This window comes from Phasianus colchicus, chromosome 31 (genome assembly GCF_987193195.1).
Source record: "Phasianus colchicus chromosome 31, bPhaCol1.hap1.1, whole genome shotgun sequence".
Lineage (NCBI taxonomy): Eukaryota > Metazoa > Chordata > Aves > Galliformes > Phasianidae > Phasianus > Phasianus colchicus.
This window is the reverse complement of record NC_143466.1, coordinates 79,099-102,170: the sequence shown is the minus strand read 5'-3', so window position 1 is coordinate 102,170 and position 23,072 is coordinate 79,099. Positions and strand designations below refer to the sequence as shown.

The following is a 23,072-nucleotide window of genomic DNA, read 5'->3' as shown; positions in this document are numbered from 1 at the left end:
GCTTGCAAGAAGCCCGCCATTGCAATTGCAAATAAAATCTGCTTTATCAGAGATACTGTCCTGATAAATTATTCGTATATTTCCAACAAGGGCAAGGAGAGGGATAGCCTTGGGGTGGTTGGTGGCAGAAGGATGTGCGAAGGGCCAAGTTAATTGAAAAGCTGGCTCAATAGGGTTGTCCTGACCTGGAGACATGCAGAGGTGAGCAGTGTTTAGTCCTGGAGTCTCTTCTATTGGGTGCTGGAGCACACAGAGGTAGAGGTCAGCATGCAAGGCATTCTGAGGGCTGGGGACTGAGGGGCAAGATCCACAGTGTGTCTGAGGATGCATTTTGGTGTCACAGACGGTGGTGACTGCACAGCTCTGGGGTTAGGAGAGGAAGAGCGGTTGCAATCCAGGGTTTTGGGAGTCTGCACCATCAGGGCAGTGTCAGATCTCAGCTCGGGTGACCCCAGGGAGCTGAGAGCATTGATGTAGGTGACAGCTGCTGAGCTGCAGCCTGACGTCACTCTGTGAGCTTTACACGGGTAGCCCTGAACACGGCCGTGTGCACTGAGGTCTTTGCATGCGGCCGCGTGGTACTGCTCACATTTACACGCACACAGGGATGCGTGCGAGTGCACGGGCCTCGGGGAGCTGCGCTCACCGGGCGGCACCGCGGTACCAGGCGGGCCCCGGCTCCAACCCGGCATCGCGGCCCGCACACCCCACCCCTCCGGCTCTCCTATTGGCCAGCCCTGCCCCATCCGGCCCTCTCATTGGCTCTCACCGCCGTCTGTTATGTGCACGGTCACGTTACGATAAAGTCTGTGCTGGTACTGAGGAGTGGAACGGCTTGTGTCTGCCGGTAACTGCCAGCAGCGCTGCGGCGATTCGGGCAGTGATGCACAGCAGCTGTCGCGCTGACACGTGCTGCACTGACCCGCGTCTGCAGGGCGGCACGAGTGACGTCCGTACGGATGGAAGAACCGGGTCCGTGTTCTTCTGTTGTGCTCGGATCGGTTCGTGGAGTTGAAGCAATTCGAACATCTCCTTATTGCTCCTGAACAAGATTTTGCATAAAATAACTGACGCTTGTGTAGGAATGGAATGTTGTTTCTGCATTTGACATTACAAAGAGCAACTGGTTTGAAGAAGTAGAACATCATGCATTTGTATTCTGTAACTTATCCTTAGAAATAGTGATCTAAGAAGTAAAATTCTGTATATGTTAGCGGTATGTTTTAAAACATTATTACTGAATTATGTGATTAATTCTTTCTTGCAAAACTGGAATAGTTGTTAAATGGTCCAAACAATGCGAGTATAGTGTGTTAGGGATTAGAAAACATACTGTAGAGTTGTTCTGTTAGATAAGAAACTGCCAGCAAGAGAAAAACAGATGTAGCAAACATCAGAGAAGCCAGGGCCTCTACACAAGGCCGGACTGTCTCACTCCGTGAGGAGTTGGGACGTGACAGGCAGGCACCAAGATAGCACAGAAACATAAGCTCTTAGTTGTTTAATTACCCCTAGCATTTGTGCCCTTCACACTGGTCACTGTTCTGGTCATCCCTCTGTCCTCGCACAGAGGTAAGCTGGGAAGGAGGACAGAGGGGAGTGTCTTGGAGCCCGCCTGCGGCACCCTGAGGTTCCCACAGAGTGGGACAGCTCTGCTTCGTGCAAAGGCCCTGGCTCCTTGAAAGCGTGTTCAATGTGTTTCACTTCTGCTGGCCTAACGAACCACCTCACAGCGGGTTTCCCAGCTCAGAACACTACACCCACATCGCTTAGGACATCTAGAGCCTACCGCAGCTTTGTGAGAAAGGATTTCTCACGTAACTCGGTAACTGCGTTTCTAAAACACGTTACTAATGTGCGCACGGAACTTCTACTTTTCACATCAGCTGTTTCTAAGGATGCGCCACAGCGCGCTTCTTCAGATCAACCGCCCTTTCCAATACCCGACGCAGAAACGACGCTTCCGCTCTCCGCGGCGCGTCGCTACGGGTGAGGAGAGCGGCTCGGTACGCCTCACCACGCCGAGCTCCGTAAGACGCGCGAGGGCAGGCCGGCCGAGGACGGGACCGGCGGCGCGCGCAGCCCCTCGCGGCGCCCGGCAGCCCGCGCCGAGCGGCCCGACGTCCCGCGGCTCAAAGCGCCGCCGCGCGAAGCGCGAACCGGCCGCTCGGCGCCGCGCATGCGCCGCCCCGCCCCGCGCTGTGACGTCGCGCGTCGCCGCGGTCGGCAGGGAGGGCGTTCCGCCGCGTGCGGCGGGGAGCTCCCTTAGCGGCGCGCGAGCGCCGGCCTTCCGCCGCTCCCTCTCGCTCCCTCCCTCTCCCGGCCATGGCACGGCGCACGAAGCCCGAGGTGGAGCGGTACGTCGCCTCCGTGCAGGCCGCCGCCTCCTCTCCCAGAGCGGTGAGTGCTGCGGCCCGGCCGGCGCCGCCGGCGGCGCTCCCTCGGCCTTCCCCGGGCCGCGGTGGGGGCCGCTCCCCGCCCGCCCCGTCCCTCCGCCCCTCCCGCGGGTGCCGGGCCCGAGGGCGGGCTCCTCCGGCGGGGAGTCGAAGCCGAGGGAGGCTGCCGGCGGGCGGGCGCGGAGTCGCCTCCTCGGAAACGCGGTTCGCCGCAGCTGCGCGCCTCGGAAAGCCGCTGAGCCCTCGGCGGCTTCGGAAGGAGCCCGGCGGCGGGGCGGAGTTCGGCTCCCTCCCGTTCCGTGCGCACGGTCCCCGCCCGGGCTTCCGGCCTTCCCTCTCTCGAGGAGCCGGAATAGGGAACGCGTGCCGTTCGGCTTTGGGCTCGTTTGGCCGCTGTGCGGCTGCTGTTGCCGTGGGTGCGACGGCGTTGTGAAACGCCGGCAGGAAGAGAGGGAGAGGCGGGGGGAAATAGCTCTGCTGCCTGCGTTGGTGGCTGGGCAGCCGGGTGATCCCCTGCTCTCTGGAACGACTGGCTGTGGAGCGCGGTCGGTGATGGAAGTAGCTGCTGGTCTTCCTGTTGCGTTGATTTTGGAGAGGAGGGTTGTGCGAGGCTGCCGGCGTTTCTTTTGAAATTCCTTTCCAGCCCCGTTTACGAGGAGGCGGGGCAGGCGAGAGAGGAAGGTGACAGAAGCATGGACAGGAGGAGCTTGATTTGTGGCATTTGTTTTCTTCTGCAACGTAGATAGGTTGCAAGAGAAACAGCTTGTATGTAGCTGACCCCATTCTCCTCTCTTTAGTCGGAAGTGTGCTTGTGAAAAGTAACAAGTGTGAGGACTTGCTTTGCTACTAACCTCAGTTTCGCTTTGGTAGCCTTTGCCAGTTACTGGGAAGAAACGTTATTTTCTTACTCCTGTGTCTTTCAAAAACAAAGCCCAGAGTACAAGGAGTGAACTGGAACTGATAACTGTGAAGACACTTTAGGAAGTATTATGCACCCCTGGAAAGAAGGGTCTCCCTACTCAATTACTTCAAAAGTACTGTATATTTAAAATGTACCTTTTGGTTTTTTTTTTCTCCAGAGATCGTTAAAAGGATTCTTTTTTGCTAAGCTGTACTTTGAGATAAAAGAATACGAACTTGCTAAGAGGTAATAAACGTTACGTATGTTGTTCTGTTCTTTAAAGTGTGATGGGAAAGCTAAATGAAGTAGAGTGGAGAAATGAAGACCGTTGTCATGCTGTTTTAAGGTAGCAGCAAATGGGAGAATGTGGTGCCATTTAAATCTTCCTAAAACAGCAACTTAAAGCATGGGTAGTTACGTGGTGCTGTAAAAACCCATCCGGTAGAAATGTCTTTTATGCCATCGTGTTACGTCCTTCCTACAGTTTCTGTGAGCTACTGCTTTATTTAATGAAGGCCAGTGCTTGCAGGCAAATATGCAACATCTGTACGTGTAGCAATAATGTTGTGCCTTACTTGAAGATCTAGATCAAGCCCCTTGAACTAAATACAGCTAACTGTCCTGTGTGACAGATTAAAGTCCCACGTTAGCTGCAAGGTGTGGGGGGACTTGTAATACTGAGGAATACTGATCCTTCTGGTTTTTCTTTCTTTATTTATTTACTCTGTAGATATACATCTATTTATCTCAGTGTCTGAGAGAGAGATCCCAAAGCTCACAGATCTATGAGGCTCAGGATAACACGGAAAAAGCTTTTGGGTGTTACAAGGTAAGCACCTCACTCACCTCCCTGATGTCCTGCTTTATTCCTTTGTAAATGGACTTGATCTTTGTGCTTCCTGCTCTGATAGTCTTCTTCCTGCTGCCCTTTGGACTAAGAATATGTGAGCCCTGTAGAATTCTGCAGTAGGGATTATGGTGACAGCAGTAATCCACCTGCTACTGAAAGACTGGACTGAGAGTGTTTTTCAGTTGCATTGTTTGTTTTCTTGTTAGCGGTGGGCTTTTTGTTTGTTTGTTTCCTCAGAGGTAGAGGGAACGGGGCAAATACAGTTCCGATTAGGTAAGCATATAAATGTGAACTTCACAGTCTGTGTTTCATTATTCGGGCACCGGGGAGGGAGAGGATACACACAAAAGTCTTGTTGCCAGCACAGTGACTGAGTGCCATCAGCCTTTGTGACTTAATTCTGTTTTCCGGAAGCCTCCGTATTAGGTTAGGCTAGAGATACCCCTGGTCTGGCTGTCTGAGTAGAGCAGCAGCGGGTGGTAGAGGAGCTGTTTTTGACATTGTTTCTCTTACGGTGTTCTGAATTCCAGCAGTTGTCTGGGTGTTACAAACCAATGGTGGCCTTTCAAAAGGGAGGCTTTTCTTAAAGCAGTGAGAAAGTATTTATTGATAGTTCTAATTTGACTTGCTGGGTCTGTTTAATGGGGGACATGTTTGACATGTTTTCTTTCTTGTTCTATGTTGACTGCAAGATCAAGTTACTAGTAACCTTTTTTCTTATGTGTATGCATGGGGAAAACCAGCGTTCTGTGGAGCTGAATCCAATGCAGAAAGATCTTGTACTGAAGATTGCAGAGTTACTATGCAGTAACGACATCGCTGATGGAAGAGCAGAGTACTGGGTTGAGAAAGCTGCCAGGCTCTTCCCTGGGAATCCTGCTGCTTACAGATTGAAGGTAAATTCCAGCTTCTGATCTCTGTTCTGTGCCTAGAAGAAACCTTAGTTGCGTCAAGCGATGGGAAAACCATGGTAGTAATATTATCCAAGAGGTCAAGATTAGATAGGTTAAGTATTGTCTCTATTACATGACTACACTGCTTTCTAGTTTTTTTTAATTTGAGTTGAAAACTGTCAAGTGTAGGAGATGCTGTTATTCCCTAATACTGTATAAATGCTTTCAGTCATACAATCTCACTTTTGTACAGGTGTTAGTTTCTGGAGCGCAACTGCAATGAAATTGAAGTCTTGAGAGGCTTGTGCTTTGGGATTTTTTGTGTGGTTATGTTATTTTATTTTATTTTTTTAGACAAGCTGTTCTGTATTGACATGTGGCATCTTTGAACCAGATGGTTTGACAGTCTTAACTTAGCATCTAACTTAGCATCTACAAGATGCAAACTCTAAAGCTATGGGTTTTGGTTTTTTTTTTTTTTTTCCCTCACTTCTAAAATGTTTGTCAAACTCTCTGTAGCACCTACCAGCTTTCCAGAGCAGTTTGAGTAATGTAGTCTGTAATGGCAATGAGAAAACAGTCAGGTAACATAGTTGCTGAAGAGGCTCTCGTAGAGAATGAAATTTTAACGTGTTGCCTTCGTATGTGATAGGAGCAGTTACTGGAGCGTAAAGGCGAAGATGGCTGGAATCAGCTCTTTGATATGACTCAAACCGAGCTCTATGCGAGACCAGACGATCCCTACCTTAACGTCAGACTGGTTGCTCTCTACCGTTCAAATAATAGATTAAGAGATGCTGTGCTTCATTGTCAGGAGGCGGAGAAGAAAATACCTGTAGACTCCAGCTTGGAGTGGTGTTTGTGCGTCGTAAAGACATTTGAGGTATTTAATCATGTTTTGATCCTGTCATAATCTCCCATGTCCTTGAAACCGGTGTTATTCTCTTAGTATCGTTACGATGGCAGCTAATTCTCAAGTGGCTTAACTCCTTTAAATGTAATGTCTGCGGAAACAATGATTTATTTAGGATTTTCTTAAGCCTTAAAGAGTTGTTTAGTTTCTAGCTGAGGTACTAAGTTAGATACAGCAGCTCCATCAGGGAGGGAATTGCTGAGGCAAATAGTTCCTGGAATTTTGCTGCTGAAGAATACGTTAACATCTCACCTGGGAAACTGGATTATGTAGCAAGATGTTCTGGAGAAACTCTTGCCTTCATAGAAGGATGGCGGTTCCTCATTCTGTGATGAACTTTATTCTTTAGGAATATCTTGAATCAGTACGAGACTTGGAGGCTGATAAAAATAATTGGAGAGCTGTCAAGAAGGATCATCTGCTGGCCTATTCTAGCTTGGTTAAAATGACGCTTGCTTCTAGAGATGTTTGAGAAAGCAGAGGGGCCCTTGAAAGGTACTCTTTTAACTGTTCTGCTTATTTAAAAAAAGAAAAAAAAAAAAGAAAAAAATTGAATATTTTTTCTGGGTCACCGAACTTCTAGCAAGCGTCATTTTCAGTGAGTAGCTGCTTTATGGATGGAAGAGGAGTTCCTCTGTACTAACTGCAAAGGGCAAATGTTGCTAGGCTTGATCCGCAAGCTGTGTCTGAGCTAAAGGCCTCAGAGAAGACTCAGCGATAGGGGTCTAGTATAAATCCTGGGAGACCAGGACTTGGTTGAAAATGAATCTTTTCTATGTTCCAGTTTTGATCGTGTGCTTCACTCTGTGAAGCCGTGTGCGAATGGACCTGATGAGCTGTCTCGTACCTTCCTTGAAATGAAAGGACACTTCTACATGCACGCTGGAACTTTCCTGCTGAAAACGGCCCAGAACAACGAGGCACAATGGAGAGATGCATGTGAACTCGCAGCATTGTGTTATCTGAAAAGTTTCCACGTAAGTCACTCTTCAGTTTGTGCCTGTAATTGTTGCAGTTCTTGAATGCTCTCACTGTACGCGCACTGAACGCCTGCATTCCAAAAACTAACTACTGTTTTTGAGGCTGTCTCCTGGCCAAATCTTACCCTTCCATACTTGTTTAAAAGATTTCAAGTAGTGTGAAGAAAATCTCATCTGTTTCACTTGTCAGAAGTAAAGTGACTAAGGGCTAATGAGTGTGTTTCCTATAGGCTATTCCCTTCTCTGTAGTGCAGCTAAAATAACTAATATTAAGGTTAGTGGTATGGGGGGGAGGGGAATGACCTGAGTAGCTCTCACATACTAATTGCGTAAGCAGCAGAGCTTGATCAAGCTTAATTCTTTGCTTTATGGAATAAAATCAGTTTTCCCTTTTGCACAAGTGCTTGCATTCAAAACATCGCTTTCTCTTGTGCGCTCTTACAGCTATTTGCAATTGTTCAGTTACTCACCTTGTGTCCTTTTCAGGAAAGAAACAAGCTTGTTTCCTAACTTTTAAGACTAAATGAGGGTGAGTTGTTTTTTGTTGAGAAGAAGCTGTAGCAGTTCTTTTCTTTCTTTGCCAGATTCCTAAACCAAAGTCAAAACTAATAAGAGGAGATCGTGCTGGGCAAGATGCGCTGGAAATGTTGGCCTGTGACCGAAAAAGCCAGTCTGGTAATAAAAACTAAGAATTATAAATGTTCCGTAGTTCCATTTTATGAGCAGTTAATGTCAGAGTTAATGGCTTGTTAAAGAGCATACTTGGCGTCTTAGAACATGCTATCAAACGTTCTGTATTTTGGCTACATATGAAATACAAAAGAGCGGTTTGATCCTGACACGTAATGGGCTTTTTCTTTTTATTTCCAGGACATTAAGATAGAATTTAACTTTCAGTGTCTCCTAGTCTGCTGGTTTCTGCCTACTAATATACTATTTGTAAGCATTGCTAGTCCCAAGTATAAAAGAAAATATTGCTCCTTTCCTGTCACTTTTGTTCCCTTCTTTGTTCCAACAGGTTTGGTTTGGTGCATTTTTTTAAAAATTTTTTTGGTGAAGCCGAGGTAGTTGTTTTCAGTCTTCACTATCCTGTGGGCTCTAGATGAAAACAAAGAAAACACCTGGCATCAGGCTGAATTGTTCCTGAATAGATGAGACTGACAGCTACTTATTTTGAAGACAATTGCAGTGTCATTATAATAAAAATACACAGTAATTCTGGAGAACTGGATTTGAAAATGCCTTGGGACTGCTGTCAGCCCATATGCTAAAAGGGTGACTTAATTATAGGGAGAGTGTAAGTTAGAAATTTGTATTTGTAAATTTGATTTGTAAATATCATAAGGGGAAATCTAGATTCCCAGCCTAAAGCAGCAGGAACAGCCCACTGCATTAAATATTGTTGTCCTTGTTTAAGTTGAGTGTTCTTATGTGACATTACGTTTTTCTAGGTCATATGTTGCTGAACTTAAGCCACGGCAAGGAAGACTTCTTGAGAGATTGTGGAACCTTTTGCAAACATAAGTGGTTTATTTACATTGTTTGAAAGCCTGTTTGGGAGTGGAGCTTCTAAAGAGAGGTCTTTTCTCAGCACAGATGATATGGGAGATGTCAGTCCCCAAGCACCAGAGCAGGGAGAACTGAGTAAATACGATATTGATAAGAGATGCTACTTAAACTCAACGTAAGCATGACTCTGTATTAGAGGTTCTTCTACAAGTGCTTCATCTGCAACAAAAGACAAGTATCTGTAATAGCTGCTCGTGGTTGCCCTACTCAGAGGGTGCTTTGCAAGAAGTTTCACTTTCAGCTGTAGCTGAGGGGCAGTATCATCATGCCAGGTTCTGAAGAATTTCTCACATACTTCCTGCTTCCACACTGTTGTCTTCTGGTCTGCTCTGACTCATTTCCAATTGAAGCTGGAAAGTGCTTGTACGCTGGTGAGTGCTGATAGGAAGGCCCACATTATTTATGTGTAATCTATGAACACAGGTGACAGGCATAAAAATGAAATAATTCCAGGATGAATTGTGAACTAATGATATCTTCCCATTTTTTAGGCTTTGAATTTGAGCATAACAGGAATAGAATGATACCTTTCCTAACTAGGATGCAGATCCTAGCTTCGTACAACCCTTGTTTTTGCATAGGTGCTGTTTGGATGCACAGTGGTAGTCTCCAGCACCTTGCATGGCTTGGCTTGCAGTGGAATTCCATGTCAGTGTTATTCCCACTGCGCAGATCATTACAACAACTCTTTCACTTGCCCCAAGAGACATCAAGACTGGAAACAGATGCTCCTGAGTCTATTTGCCTGTTGGACCTTGAAGTAAGCAAGCTTCCTAAGTTCTTAAATGCATTTAAATGCCTGTTTTTTGTTACCTAATACCTTCTGTTTGTTTATTTTCACCAAAACAGGTTTTTTTACTCGGGATGGTGTTCACTAGCAACTTAGAACTGCAAGAGAAGTTTAATACTCAGCGTGGCACACATCAACCTCTGTTCTTACCGTTGCTGCTGTGCAAACAGTTCTGTACTGAGAAGCAAAGATCCTGGTGGGATGCTGTTTGTGCTCTTATGCAGAAAAAAACAATGTAAGGCTTCTTCAGTTTGGAAATATTGGAACCAACCTTCTGGATGGCTTCTGAATTGATTCCCATAGGTTGCGTAAAACTAGTTCCTTTTGTTTGACGTCCTTTAAATGTTAAATGTTTTTTGCTGTAGGGGTGTGAGATGCTGAAGAACTTTATAAAAATGGGCTTTACATTTCTGACAGTGCATTTGTAAAGAAGAGCTAGCTTAGGACTGAAGCTGCTTGTTATGTTCATCAAACAAATGACGTGTGAACAGATGAAAAAGAGGGAATACTAATTGAGGAATATTTCTTTTGATATTCAGACCAGACTCGGCAACCAAACTGAAGCTTCTTGTACAGCACGGAGTAAGTACTGTGTGAGCCCTGGAGAAACACGGCCTTCAGCCTGCCTTAATTATACGTTGGGCAAGAAGTCTGCAGAAAACAGTACGTTAAGATTATCTGTAAATAAGTATCATCTGTTTTTCTCTAATTTTGCAAACTTAATAGACTAAATAAAATCAGATGAGAATGTAGTATTGAGAACTGCTGCTACTAATTTTGATGGGATGTCATGCAAGGCAGTTGCTCTAGTCAAATACTCTTACCTCACTACTCTCAACTGCATCAGAGAAGAATAAGTATGAATAACACTCTACTTAAATATTCTGCGATAGTTTGAATTTCTCTTCTTCAACAGGGCGTTAGCCTTAACTCCCACGACCAGAAAGAATATACTGGAAGAAGCGTCTACTACTGGAAGACAACTTTGCTTAGCTTGAGAACTATCAAAAAGCACAGAAGTATTCCCGAACCTGCGTATCCTCTCTTCAGACATTTCCATAGTGTGGACATCCAGGTACTGATGGATTATTCAAAGATGAGAGTAAGAGGGGTTGTATGTCAGAGGCTTACATATGAATTGTTAGCTGGTTGGTTTGTTTTTTGTTTCAGTTGGCTTTGTGTGTTGATGGGTTGTGGTTGGTTTTTTTTTTTTGTTTGTTTTTGTCATTGTACTGCTACTACTGAGATTTGGTAGTATCTTTCTGTTGAACTTCTGAGTTTTAAAACTCTGATTGGAAGATACTGAACTGCCTTAGTACCTCCTCCTATTTGACTACTGTATGGGAACTGCTGAGTCACGGTCTGAACCTCTGATTAATCACCTGAGGTGAGCAATGAGTCAGCCCTGGGAGCACAGGTGAAAGCAATTCAGCTGTGCTGCAGGAAGGGGTGGAGCCTGGCTCCACCTCTCCTAGACCCATTTAAGAGCTGACTACCAGGGGGGAAGGATCTCTCTCTCTCTCTTCGGAAGATCCACTCCACTGGAGTTTCCTGAGTGAGCCCACGATATGGGTAAGCCTCCTATTTATTCTCTTTGTCTCGCTGTGTCTAACTCTCTTGCTTATTTCATTGTTATAACATCTTAATATTATTTGATTATATAATATTCCTTTATATAATTTTCATTGATTATACAACTACTTACTAGATGCTTACAGTCACTGACTGTTCCAAGTGTCCACACTGTGTCATGTGTGACGTGTCTTTTGCTTTGGTTGTAGGTCTTCCAGGTTGCAGCCTATGAAGAAGAGGCACGTGTAGTTTTTGCAATGCTGGATGCAGCTGAAGGCAAAATGGATGATGCTTTACTAGCGTTTGAAGCTATTAAGAATGTGGTTTCGTACTGGAATCTTGCCTTTGTAAGTTTGTAAATTGCATTACCTCAAAATGCTTTTCTATTACTTACATTCTGACTGATTATTCCTAATCCATATGCTGTTACTTAGCTTTATCAAAGAAAGGCAGAAGAGGTTGAGAGTGATGATACGTTTCCAGAAGAACGCAAAGCCTATCTTGTTAAAAGAAAGCATTACCTGATGAAGATCATTGATGAAAGCTCCTCTGACCCGTCAGTAGCTGACAAAGTAAGTAAAAGAATTAATGCTTGTGTGAGTTGTCGTCTTACGTTAATGTTAACAGATGTAGGGCTTTCCTGGGGGAACAAAAACAACAAAAAACACCCAGAATTTCTGTGCAGAAAGCCTTGCAAACTGTTCAGCTGTAGATCAGAGCACAGCCTCTTGCTCTGAGGAAGAATTGCGATCATGACTTGCATTTCAAATACGTTTCTAGCTGCCGGTATCTGTTAAAGCTGTAATGGAAATGCTGAATGCAGTGATCCAGGAGCTTGGAGAGAATGGTGAAGAGGGAAGTCTTGCCTCCGGAAATATCTCACCAGCTGCACATGTGGAAGTAAAATATTCAATTCCATCACCCAAGAAGTTATCTTTCTTGCCAACAAATACCTACCAGGTATATTAGCCGGTTACTCTTCTAGGGAAGTGTTACGTTTGTATAAAAAAATCCAAGTTCAATTAGTTTTTTTCTTTTCTTTCCAGTTTTCTCCTAAGACTGACTCTCAGTGGGCAGAAGATCACAAGTCCTTACTTCAAAAGCTGTGTCAGCAAGTGGAAGCTTTAATGGTAAGCAACTTGAGTCACTATATTCGATGCAGAACAGTTGATCTTTTTGTTCTGGTAAGTACTTTGTGACCCAAGCATTGAACTTCCCTTACCAGGCTACCTCTTAAAACTCAGTGAAGAGAACTGCTATAAACATCTGCTTAAAGTGAGTTCAAGAGTAAAACTTTGTTGCCTACAAACTCTGATTTGGTACTCAGGTATGGGAAGTAATCCGGAGGATTGTGTGTGCAGAAAGTTGTGCTTTCTTCAGCTTAGCTACTGTCATCTTTGTTCTGGGTTTATTTCTAGCTTCAGGGAACAGTCTCAGTTTCGTAAAGCATAGGAAGATCATAGGTTATTGCAGCACTTAACTCATCTTTTTTGTGTGTGTGTCTCAGACCTTGAACATGCTTTTAAATAGCAGAGGAGCGTAGGGATCGTTCCTTAGGTTTCCTCCAAATACCGATGTAATACGTTTACATGCTCTTAATTGAAACACTGTCTTTAATAGAATGAAATACGGGAAATGAAACGTAATAGTTCCAGTGTAAATGTATCATCTCACTGCTGGCCTGCTGGAAGCTATGAAACAGATACAGTGTCAGATGGTTATCAGAGAGCACAAAATCTTCATGAAGCTCCTTTAAGGGGTAAGTTGATGCTGAATTTTTAATTGAACACTTAGCTAAACGGAGTAAGACTTCTTAAAATGTTTCTGCAGTGTTCGGAGATGAATGAGTAAAACTGGTCCGCTGGGAAAGTTCACTCAAGTCAGTAATCACAAAAACTGGATATAAACTCTTTTCTTGGTGTTCCTTTTCAGTTGCTACCTCTGGCCCATCTGTTCACTGTAGCCAGTCACCTGCTTGTAACTCACAGTCTCTTCAAAGAACTGCTGCAACCAGTGTAACACCAACAAAGGTGAGGGCGTATGAATCCGCTCAAGCCATTTCTACTGAGGTGTTGAACTGGTTTTGATTCTGTGTGTAGCAGGATATAACTGCGGTTCCCTAGAGAGCGTTTACTAAACTTGAGGTCTGCTGGAGACAGGCAGAAAGTTCCGTAATCAGCTAAGCTTTGGGATATTGGGTTTGGGAGAAACAGCCAGCAAAGCATGTTTTTAACCTGCTAACATATGTCCTCTGCTCGTTGTCTGCAATGTTCTTTTCCCCAAAATAGTATGGGGGCTTGATTTTTTTTTTTTTTTTTTTTAATACTAAAGAAAAATGAGTCTATTCAGCTTACGCTTCTCCCCAGTCTGTGTTTTCAGATACCACTCAAGTTTTGAACGTATGATTTTAGTTTAAACTGATTAGAGTTGAAATGTAATTTTACGGTACGCCTTGCTATTAAGAGTACATGTTGCGTGGGCTTTAGCACCCTAATCCCTTTTCCTCCTTTTCCACAAGGAAGTAACGGCGCTTTTTCTTTAGGCACCTGTCTGTGGCATGCATGGACTTGCACCTCAGCAGCGTAGATACGCTCATCAACAAGCAATCCGCACGCCACCTCTGCGAAACACTTGTGCTGCCGTGTTTCCTCAAGACGCGTATGGCGCACCTTTGCATTTTGATGCTCCATCTGCTGGAATCATTTCACCTCGTGGTGGTGATGATCGCTACAACTACAGCCTTCCACAGGCAACCACAAATCCACCACTGCCTGAACCAGGCTATTTCACAAAACGTGTGGTTTTAAAACCTCTAGAATCCAGTGTTAGTGCCGCACAGGACAAATTGGGATCTGCCTTTGCTAAAAAGGGAGGCCAGTGGAACTGTGACATCTGTTTAGTAAGAAATGAACCCACTGCCCCAAAATGTGTTACTTGCCAGAATACAAGCAAAACTAATTCAGAAGTATCTCTACAAGAATTTTCCTTGAAATTTGAAGGGAAAACATCAGCATGTACCTCTCAGAATCTTGCAGATGGTAAAGCAAAGCCTGCAGAGGAAGGATGTAATTTTTCAATGTGGATGCCTCTTGGTGGATTTAAATTTGGTATGCAGGAGTCCAGTAAAAATACTGCTAAGAAAGATGATCCATCCAAAGAGTGTACAACTGACTTGACAAACATGGATGAAAAAGACAAAAATGAACTGCCTTCAAGTAGTGGAGTTACACTCCAGTCTGAAGAAACAGCAGACAGGGACAAGAGTGAGCACACCCGTGAGAAAGGCACGTTGGTAACATCTCATGTTTCTCGTACGAATGCAGCCAAAGCATCTCCTTGTGGTAACAACGCTGTGGCTGTGCTGGAGGAAGCTACCAGGGAGAGAAGCGACCTCTGCCATGGTGGTGATGCTTCTGATGCCACCGTAGAAGCTTTAGAGGTATCAAGCACCTCTGAAATGCCAGCAAAAATGGAGGTTTCTGCTCCAAAGTTTGTATTTAGATCTGAATCTGTCAGGAGCGTTTTCAGTAACAAAGGGACGTTCCCATTTGGGAATACTTCAGCCCCCGGCTCCCTCTTTGGATTCAGCTTGAATCGTCCAAGAAAGAGCGATGAAGGAACTTCAGCATCTCGGAAAGCAGAGCAGGAAAAAGCGGGAGTAGCTGAACCCCCCAAAAGCTGTAGTGCTGCTCAGAAACCTTGGGAGAGCGAGGCATCCCAGCCGGCTCCTTCGGCACAGGGTGGGCCCTCCAACTTCTCGTTTAAAATCCTGGAGAAAGGTGAGTGTTAATTGAACCAGTAATTTATTCAAGTGTGCAGCTCATTAGTCAGTCACTTGTTAATGCTGGTCATTGTGTATTACTTCTTCTGTCTTAATAGTATGTCGTTTCTTTCAGTTCTAATGCACGTCTGTGAATCTTCAAATCCTAGACTTTCAACTTGAGTAAATATGAAGTTGTAGTTCTTTGCACGTAAGAACAGAAGCGTGCCTTATGCAGGACTCAGTGCAACTCTGTAGTGAGAAAGGGAGTTGCAGGTAGGATTTTTGAATCTGTCCAAGGCGTCAGAGTTGATCTTAGTGTTGCTTTTTTTTGTAGGGAAGGAGTTTGGTACTGCTAGAACCAGGAGATGCTAATATTGTTTAAACAATGAGGCGTTGTTTAAAATGTCAGGGTGAAGTGCTGACAGTGCATTTTTTGTGTTGAGCTGGCAGTTATTGTGTTCAAGGCCTCGCTCTGACTGGTAACCTACAAGAACAGCAGTTGTGCTTAAGCTTCAACTCGAATTATCCCTTCAACTAGGAGGCATCCTCCTTGTCTGCTTCCATTCCTTTCCAGTAACTTCACATCTGTCGCTTGAGCCTTTGTTTGTCGTGGATTTTCTTCTTGTACTTCCCAGAAGTGTTGTGAAATAAGCTCTATTCAGTCTCTGGTTAATATCATCTGGAGTTCCAAATGCTCAAAGTTCATCGGTAGCACACGCTGCTGCTGACTGCTTTCTGTTTCTTACTTTCTTTTTCAGTCCTTGGTTTTGCTTTTCCTCTGTAGATGATACCCATATGGCTCTTCTCTGTAGCTGTATTTTGTTTGGCGTATGGCCATCAATAATTCTTGTAACAATATGAAAATGCTGACCTGTTCTTGGTCTGAGACTTGAATTTCAAAAGGAAAGTGTATGGTGCTACTAGAACAAACAGACAACATTTACAATATGTTTACAATATTTAAATTGAGAAAAACTGTCATCTTCCATTTGGCCAGTCACTCTTTCTGAGGCTGTGAGTGTCTGTGTACTAATAAAAGGTGGCACGTATTGAGCTTCCAGAAATATAAGTAAATGTCAAAGGAAGCTAGTATTTGTAGTGGCAGTTGCAAGATTGAAGTCTTCATTACTGCATGGAGGTTCTTTGATAGCAGCAGAAAACCCAAGTGTGATGGATTTACAGTTCCTTGGTTATCCTGAATGAGTGTCTTTTTACATAATGATGTTATTTCAAAAGCTCTACATTTAAGATGTTCTGAGTATCGTTAGGTTACTTTATAATGTATGTGCCAAAAATGATCACGGTATTTAGCTGTCTTATCAGCTGTTTTCCACTAATTTTTGTGCTTCGCAGCAGGCCCCCTAGTCAAACGTGAATGTGTTACTGCTTGGGAAACTAAATCTTCTGAGCAGAAGGCTAACGGAGAAACTCCACAGGTCCCTTCTACGTCTGTCTGTGGCTTTAGTAGCAGTGCTGTTGCCTATCGTAGGCGTGGCAACCTGGTTCGGGAACGGCACGGCGACCAATCCCAGGCCGCTCGGTCCATCGGCTCGCTGACACCAATGTGGTGGACGGCAAATGGCGTTTATTGGCGGGAAAAACAGCCTTATATAACCTGGGCACTGAACGCTATTGGCTATCGGGGGGGGACCCTGTCTTCCCGTACAACACGATATCTTCCGGGCGCCAGACCCTCACTACCACAGTGTGGAGGATGCCAGTCCAGAAGGCTCTCAGAAAGAAGTAAAAACTCAAAGAAAAAGTATGAGTCAAGTCTTTACGAAAGTTTAGGCAATAAATTTGCAGTATTATTCTTAGACTATTTTCACTTAGTGAGAAATAAAGCGTCCGGCAGATTAGAAACTACTTGACTTGTTTGACTGTGTCTCAAGTCTGTTCTGGCACTGGAACTATGGTACTACTAAGAACTTAAGTTTCTCCGGGAGAGAAAGGAAACAGCTTTGCCTCCTAAAGTAGAAACAGCTTTGGGTAGTAGAATTCCTCCTAGCAGGTATGTAAGAGTTAAGTGATTTCAGAGCAGTTTCCAAGGGAAATGGTACTTGTTTTGGAATTGTACTGCTTCAAAGGTACTTCAGTCTCTTGTTGAGTCAAAGCTGCGTGTGTTTTAAGTGTGATGAAGAATGTCTGAAAGCTTCCAACAACAATTCTTGTTTGTTTTTTTGTTTTTCCCCAGTTGTTCACTTCCCTTAATCCCTGTTAGTTAGCTGTTCTGAAACATTAGTAGCACTATAGGAAAGTTGGAGACTGAGAACTTACTATCATGTTTTTACTGTACTGCTGTTGTAATTAAATGAAGAAATTTATCAATTTCTGGAAGGGAGGGAGGGGAGAGAGAAAATGTGGCTTTTTTGGAGGGAGTCGTTATTCTTAGTGTCCAGACTTAATGTAGTTTGAAGTTTGTATTTTAGGCTCTTATGGCTTATTTGCTTACTGTTTTATTAATCGTACTGACTTAGTCTCTACAAGTAAGGAAGAATTACATACTCCATCAACCAGTGAAGCAACAGCAACAGTATTTGTGCAGTCAGCTGCCAGCAGCGGAGAAGCAGAATCCACAGAAACTGCTTGCGTGTCAGAGAATTTACCAGGAGGTGATGATACAGCTTTTTAGGAAGTAGAACAACTTGCTTGAAGAAGCCTGATGTAGCTTTGTAAGGCTTAACTCAGTTGTTCATGTCTGGATTTCGTGTTTAACCTTAGTATGCCTAATAAGAGGAGAAGCTTGCAATGACTGTAGTCTTCTAGTTTGGCTTCCTGTAAAGAATAGAACTTAATTGCAGGTTAGTATAATGACTAAGCAAGACTGATAGAGCACAAATAAACAGTATGTAGTGTCCTTTAATTGGAACAGTTAATCTGATGAAGTCTGCAAAATGTTGTCTTCCTCTTTCTGCAATATCTTGTCTGCCTTTCCTCATCTGTTAATCATATTATGACGTCTGTTGTTTTCTTTCTTGCCTTGCCTGCTCTTTTTCTCCTTCAGAAATGCTTGTCTGTCACATGTTTCTCCAGTTCTTTCAAGCTTTTCTTTAACTGTGGAAGATGTGTTAATTGAAGGATGTTAAAAGGCAGTAATGTGCACATATAAAGTGAGGAGGATACGCAGCTGTGAGGCCTCCATTTATTATTTTCAGTTGATTCTTATTCTGATCAAATGCCAGTATTAAGTTACTTAGCAGCCTTCATAAGGGCAACACCTGGAATGCTAACAGTGCTGGGTTATCACTCAGCACATCATTCAGCAGACCTGAAATTTCACTGGGAAATATGCCGGCACACTTGATAGCTTAAAAATGAATTTCAAAGGCTGAAATCTGTTGGGCTCTCTCCTTTTGAGAAGGCAGGGCTGTTCGGTCACTTCAGTGCATGATGAGTATAGAGCTGTGGGTACAAAGCCACTGAAGAAAGGAAAACATCGAATAATTTTGGATTTTGGATTATGATGTCAGAATTGTAACAGTGTTGTTGGTGACAACAACTTCTGGGGGAATCACGCATTACTGTGCTGTGTTTTAGGTGGAGGTAGTCTGGAGAAGAAGATGAAGGAATTCCCTTCAAAGAGAGGGCGAAATTTTACAATTGGGCCAGAGATGCTGCTCAGTGGAAGGAGCGCGGTGTTGGAGAGCTCAGGGTCCTCTTCCATACACAGAAGAAGTGTTACAGGATCCTTATGAGAAGGGACCAAGTTCTTGAGGTGTGTGCAAAGCATGTCATCGCTAAAGAAATGAACTTAGTGCCCTCTGAAACATCAAACAGTGTTTTAATTTGGACAGCTACAGGTGATGCTGGTTAGTCGGTTGAGTGGTTTTTACAGTTCTTTTCAGTATCTTCTGTAGTTTGTTTGGCTTTGTTTTACCCTGGAGATTATACAGAACAAAAGCTGCTGATCTCTGGCTGCAGTGACTAGAGCTAAGGAAATCTCTTCTTGGATTTGTCTTCAGATGGTGAAGTGAAAGTAGAGCAATTTGGGGTCAGAGCTAAAGTTCAAGAACTGGCTAATTCTTTTGAGAGGAGATTTGAAGAATGCCAGCAAAGCTTGTCAGAGCTGCAGAAGGGCCACCTCTCTCTGGCAGCGGAGCTGTCAAAGGACACCAACCCTGTTGTTGTGTGTTTTGTTTCTGCCAGTGACGAACCTGTAGGACACACAACCACGGAGCTGCTTTCAAATATTGTCCCTCGAACAGCTGAAAATTTCAGGGCCCTGTGCACAGGGGAGAAAGGCTTGTGGGTTCAAGAATACCACATTTCACAGAATAGTTAGTGACTTCGATGTCAGGTAAGCTTAATGTGAAGGCTTTTCATTGAGAGAAAAAACCCATCTGGGCTGCAGCACTCCATGAATCCTGCCTGAAAGTGGGCTTTTCCAGTTCTTGAATGTGGTGAGAGTAGCCGAAATCAGCAGGGCTGCAGTCAGCAGCGATGCCTCAAGCTTTCCTGACACTTCTAGAGACCATCGCATTTTATTCTTGGAAAGCTATGACTTCAGGGGAATGCCACAGACTTGCATGTTAGACTTCGTTTCGTTCATACCTGTTATCTGCCTGATCACTTCTCTTTGGCAGCTGTTTGATCTGTAGGCTCTTCAGAGCCGGGTGTCAGCCTTTGGCAGCAGCAGGAGGCGGAGCTCCCGACGTATTGCAGGCAGCATTTGCGCTGCTCAGGGCCTTGGCTGCAGCGTGCGTGCAGAGAACAGCGTGAGTGTTTGGCATGGCTGTGCAGCAGAGAATATGAAATGGTAGTTTTCTCACTTCCTCAGTGCCTCCCAGCACAGGACTCTGTGGTAGATCAGAAATTGCTGTGCGTGTTGGATTTGCTGTTTAGCAAGTGCATTCTCCTGCTGTATCTTTGTGTGTCTTTGTATTCTGCTGTACTTTGACTGCAGGAGTTTTCTCGCAGGAGGGTCAGGGCCATCCAAACTCAGTTCTGTTGTGCTTTGAGTATGGAGCTCTTTCAAGCCTTGATTCTAGGCCTAGTGGAGTAGAAGCCAACACTGTGTGAACAACAGTTGAAAAGTGTCCTTTTCTAGAAGAGGAGCAAGGCAAAAATGGTGATGTAATTCTAGCGATTCAGTTGCAGGCTTCTTTTAACTTTGTGTAGCATGGCATTTTACATCCTGTTACTATGTTTCCTACAGGTGAGTTCATTATTGGTTGCATTACTAAAGCTGTGAACAACCACTGGAAGTGCTTCTGCTGTGATATCTGCCAACAAGTATTGGCAGGAGTTGGATTTGTCAAGAATAACGGCAGATGGGTCTTCACCCTTCCTTCTATCACTGATAATGATGAAAATGGAATGACAGTTGGGAGGGATGTAGAGGTTATGGTTCCTAAGGCTTTCCTGCTGAGATGGAGTAACCAAAGTGTCTTTTATGAGAAAAAGGTCTAAGAATGCATCACAAAACTGAGAGTGGATATCTTAAAATGTGTGCATAAAATATTAACTACTTGTCTACTTCGACACCGGATTTCCTGTCAAGTGTGTTTTGTACCTGGTGATGTTTCAAGATCAGTAGGATACACTGTGGCAGACACTTAAAAACAAATCAGATGCAGAAGTTTTGTCATTTTTAAATAGGTTTTTGTTTTCCCAACAGGGGTTCCCCAATTTGAGTCCAGTTTATCACCTTTTTCACTAATAAATGCGCTCATTTCAGTGGGATCCTTCATGGTTGTTTTTTTTTAAGTAAACTGTGTAGCCATTGATTTCATGCTTTTAATGCAATACACGTGGTTATGTAGAGAGTTAGGGCCCGTTTTGCCATCCAGCTTCCAATCTAAATTTCTGAAGAGTCTGAGGGTAAAGCATGGGAGTGGGGCGGGATGAAAGACTGCAATTTGCAGCACAGGGTGGTACCATAGGGAATAGGAAATCTGGGTGCAAACTTGCTTATAGCAGCAAAATGATTGACATTATTTTTCTAATACAAAGGGCAGAAAATTGGTTGTCTTCGGCTGCTTCAGTCATTATCTTGCCTATGTTCTTTGCTTTTAGTTGAGTTGCACAAAGTGTGTTTTTCTTTTCAGATTTCCTTCATCTCGTTTCATCAGCTTCTGCAGCTGCAGAATACATAGCTGCATGTTTTTACATCCCCCAGTGATGCATGGATGAGGGGGCATTGTAGGATACAACACACGTTACTAGTTGTTTGCTTTTTAGTACAAAGGAAGCTATCATTTCATTATCATGGCAGAGGCCGATTTGAAGAACAACCTGTAGTGTTGTGTCAGCGGTATTGTCAGCTTATATTTTTCTTTCTCTGATGTTTGATATCACGGGGAAAATGCAGAGGAGTGCATTTTTCTTTCCTTCAATTACATTTAAGTAAATCTAAAAGAAACCTGTGCTAAGAGAGCCAGAATGTAAGCCAGGCATGACTACAGCTTTCTAACCTGTTTGAGACAAGCTCCGTAGCTATTTTCATAGAGATTTGATGCATCCTACTTAGCAGGCTTTTCTCAGAATCAATCAAGCTTGTTTAAAAAAATAATCATATTGAACTGTCGTATTTGATGCTGCTAAAGACATTATTATAGTATAAATCCTGTTACTGAAGCAAGTGCTAAAAATTAAATGATCTCTACGGAAGCTCTGAAGTTGAAATTGTTCTATTCATGCTCTCAATTAATGAATTTTTGAACAGGAAGGAACTCACTGCTGATGCTCATGAACTGAAAGGAGAATAATTATATGGTTTACCTGCCGTAACGAAATGGGCGTCCCCATCTGTGGAGCACACAGAAGACCAGTTGAAGGACATGTGGTGAACGCTATGGGCAAACAGTGGCACGTGGAGGTAAGCATCAGCTGACACGTTGTCTTTCACAAGTGTAAAGGTTAACGTACTTACCTGGAATATTGCTGATCAGCTTCCAAGAAAGGGTTAGAAAAGTGTGCAGCAGTGATCAGCAAATGCATCTCCTAATCCCATTTTCAACCTTGATGTGCCTGATCTTCCACTGAGAAAAGACCTCTGCCTGCGGAGCTAAAATCAGGAGATGTCCCAGGAAGCATTGCGAGGTCCTTGCAGAAGAAAATGTCACCAAGTGAGAAGCAGGATATATGGAAAGGCAGTAAAGTTCTGTGACAAACGTAGTGCTAGTGGGCATTATAACATTTCTATGGCTTCCAGTTACTTGCCACGTAAGTATCTCTAAAGCAGTTTAGGTGACAGTTCATATTTCAAGTCTCTGTACAAGATTTACTTCTTTATCTTCCATTTAAGTTATAAAGATAAGCAGTCTAGTCCTGTTGTTGTGAAAATATCCTGTAGCATGTACTTTCTTCACAAGATGCAGTGGTGCTGAAAATGTAATCTTTGTCATTAATAACGTATCAGAATCACTTCAGTGCTTTTTTTTTGTAACTTTTGGGTTAAAGACAGTAAAAGGAATGTTATTTTAGTGATCTAAAAGTACAAAACAATAGTTGTAATTCTTATTTTCAGGATAGCTGGGCTAATCAGAATCTAGTTGCTCTTCAAGCTTAGTGTTACTTATGTTGAGCTGTTTCAAGCTTTTACAGATGTTTAAATGAGAGCAGCTAATGACACCCAGTTTTCCCCAAGAACATAAAGACGACTTGCCACTCAGGAGTAGTGGTTTAACACACAGCTTTTGAATGGCGTGGTCTTCCTTACAGCTGCAGTTCTAAGATGACTGTGTGTTAAGATAAGCTGCATCAAGCAGCTCTTTCATCCGGTTGCTGAAGACTAACAAAGACTAAATTTGTCAGAGGACAGCACCTAGCATTTAAAGAAGAGGTATATGTAGTTGTACCGTTTCCCTCCAGACTCCCTTGACTGTGCAGTCCAGCACCATAATGGATAGACCTTTATTCTTTGGAAGCCAGGTGCAAGGTGTTGTGTACACATCTCTGCTTGGATAAATAAAGGAGGATTACATTTGGGAGTTCTGCAAATTTGCAGGTGGATCCTAAATTTGTCAGCGATGAAGGGCAGGTGATTGAAATATGCTGGCATCCCTGCAGACAATAAATGCCATGACATGATTAGCAACAGTATTGCAGTCAGGATAGAGCAAGAACATACACCAGGCAAGAGTTGTGTGTTGAGTGGATGTACAGATGTTCAGCTGGATGTTTACTAAAAATGGGTATGTGACTCTTCATTGCTGGATTTCAAATGCTCAGATGTTCAGGATTAGGGAAGCAGCAAAACAAAACCATATTTGTAGAGCGTGGAGCAGATGTAAAGAAATATTTTCATTTTTAATATCATGAAGACATTTGTAATTAGATGACGCAAGATTCAATTGGAAACCCAAATCAGACTTGCCATCCTTCTCCTTTTATTTCAGTTTAAATAAAACAGGAAAGCTATTGAGATACATTTGAGAAATTACCGTCAATAAAATCATTGCTTGAAAACTTTGTTGTTTCTCCTTCCTCTTCAGCTGTTTTGTT

At 43.6% G+C, this 23,072-nt stretch overlaps 1 protein-coding gene across 3 annotated transcripts; it reads left to right on the top strand.

Annotated features, from left to right (window-relative positions):
• Positions 1-2,216: 2,216 nt before the first annotated feature.
• LOC149914085 (E3 SUMO-protein ligase RanBP2-like) lies at positions 2,217-23,036 on the top strand. Of its 3 annotated transcripts, XM_090127629.1 has the most exons (23): positions 2,217-2,400; positions 3,476-3,543; positions 4,028-4,126; positions 4,891-5,043; positions 5,693-5,923; positions 6,303-6,448; positions 6,738-6,930; positions 7,518-7,608; positions 9,084-9,262; positions 9,352-9,527; positions 9,832-9,874; positions 10,209-10,367; positions 11,074-11,211; positions 11,299-11,436; positions 11,645-11,824; positions 11,911-11,994; positions 12,485-12,623; positions 12,797-12,894; positions 13,407-14,643; positions 15,981-16,638; positions 17,105-17,428; positions 18,165-18,342; positions 21,292-23,036. In XM_090127629.1, exons 7-20 carry the CDS (start codon positions 6,811-6,813, stop codon positions 16,496-16,498), a joined length of 3,300 nt encoding a protein of 1,099 aa, XP_089983755.1. In that variant the 5' UTR covers positions 2,217-2,400; positions 3,476-3,543; positions 4,028-4,126; positions 4,891-5,043; positions 5,693-5,923; positions 6,303-6,448; positions 6,738-6,810; the 3' UTR covers positions 16,499-16,638; positions 17,105-17,428; positions 18,165-18,342; positions 21,292-23,036. The 3 variants fall into 3 exon arrangements, with proteins under 3 accessions (XP_089983755.1, XP_089983756.1, XP_089983757.1); XM_090127630.1 differs by lacking the exons at positions 2,217-2,400; positions 3,476-3,543; positions 4,028-4,126; ... (6 more) ...; positions 9,352-9,527; positions 9,832-9,874 and having other exon boundaries at positions 15,981-16,389; XM_090127631.1 differs by lacking the exons at positions 2,217-2,400; positions 3,476-3,543; positions 4,028-4,126; ... (7 more) ...; positions 9,832-9,874; positions 17,105-17,428 and having other exon boundaries at positions 15,981-16,389.
• The last annotated feature ends 36 nt before the right edge of the window (positions 23,037-23,072 follow it).

Coding starts and splice junctions, on each gene's coding strand:
- LOC149914085 (XM_090127629.1), top strand. CDS start 6,811: ATGAAAGGACACTTCTACATGCACGCTGGAACTTTCCTGCTGAAAACG. Junction 6,931..7,517: donor GTTATCTGAAAAGTTTCCAC/GTAAGTCACTCT, acceptor TTTCTTTGCCAG/ATTCCTAAACCAAAGTCAAA. Junction 9,263..9,351: donor TTTGCCTGTTGGACCTTGAA/GTAAGCAAGCTT, acceptor TCACCAAAACAG/GTTTTTTTACTCGGGATGGT.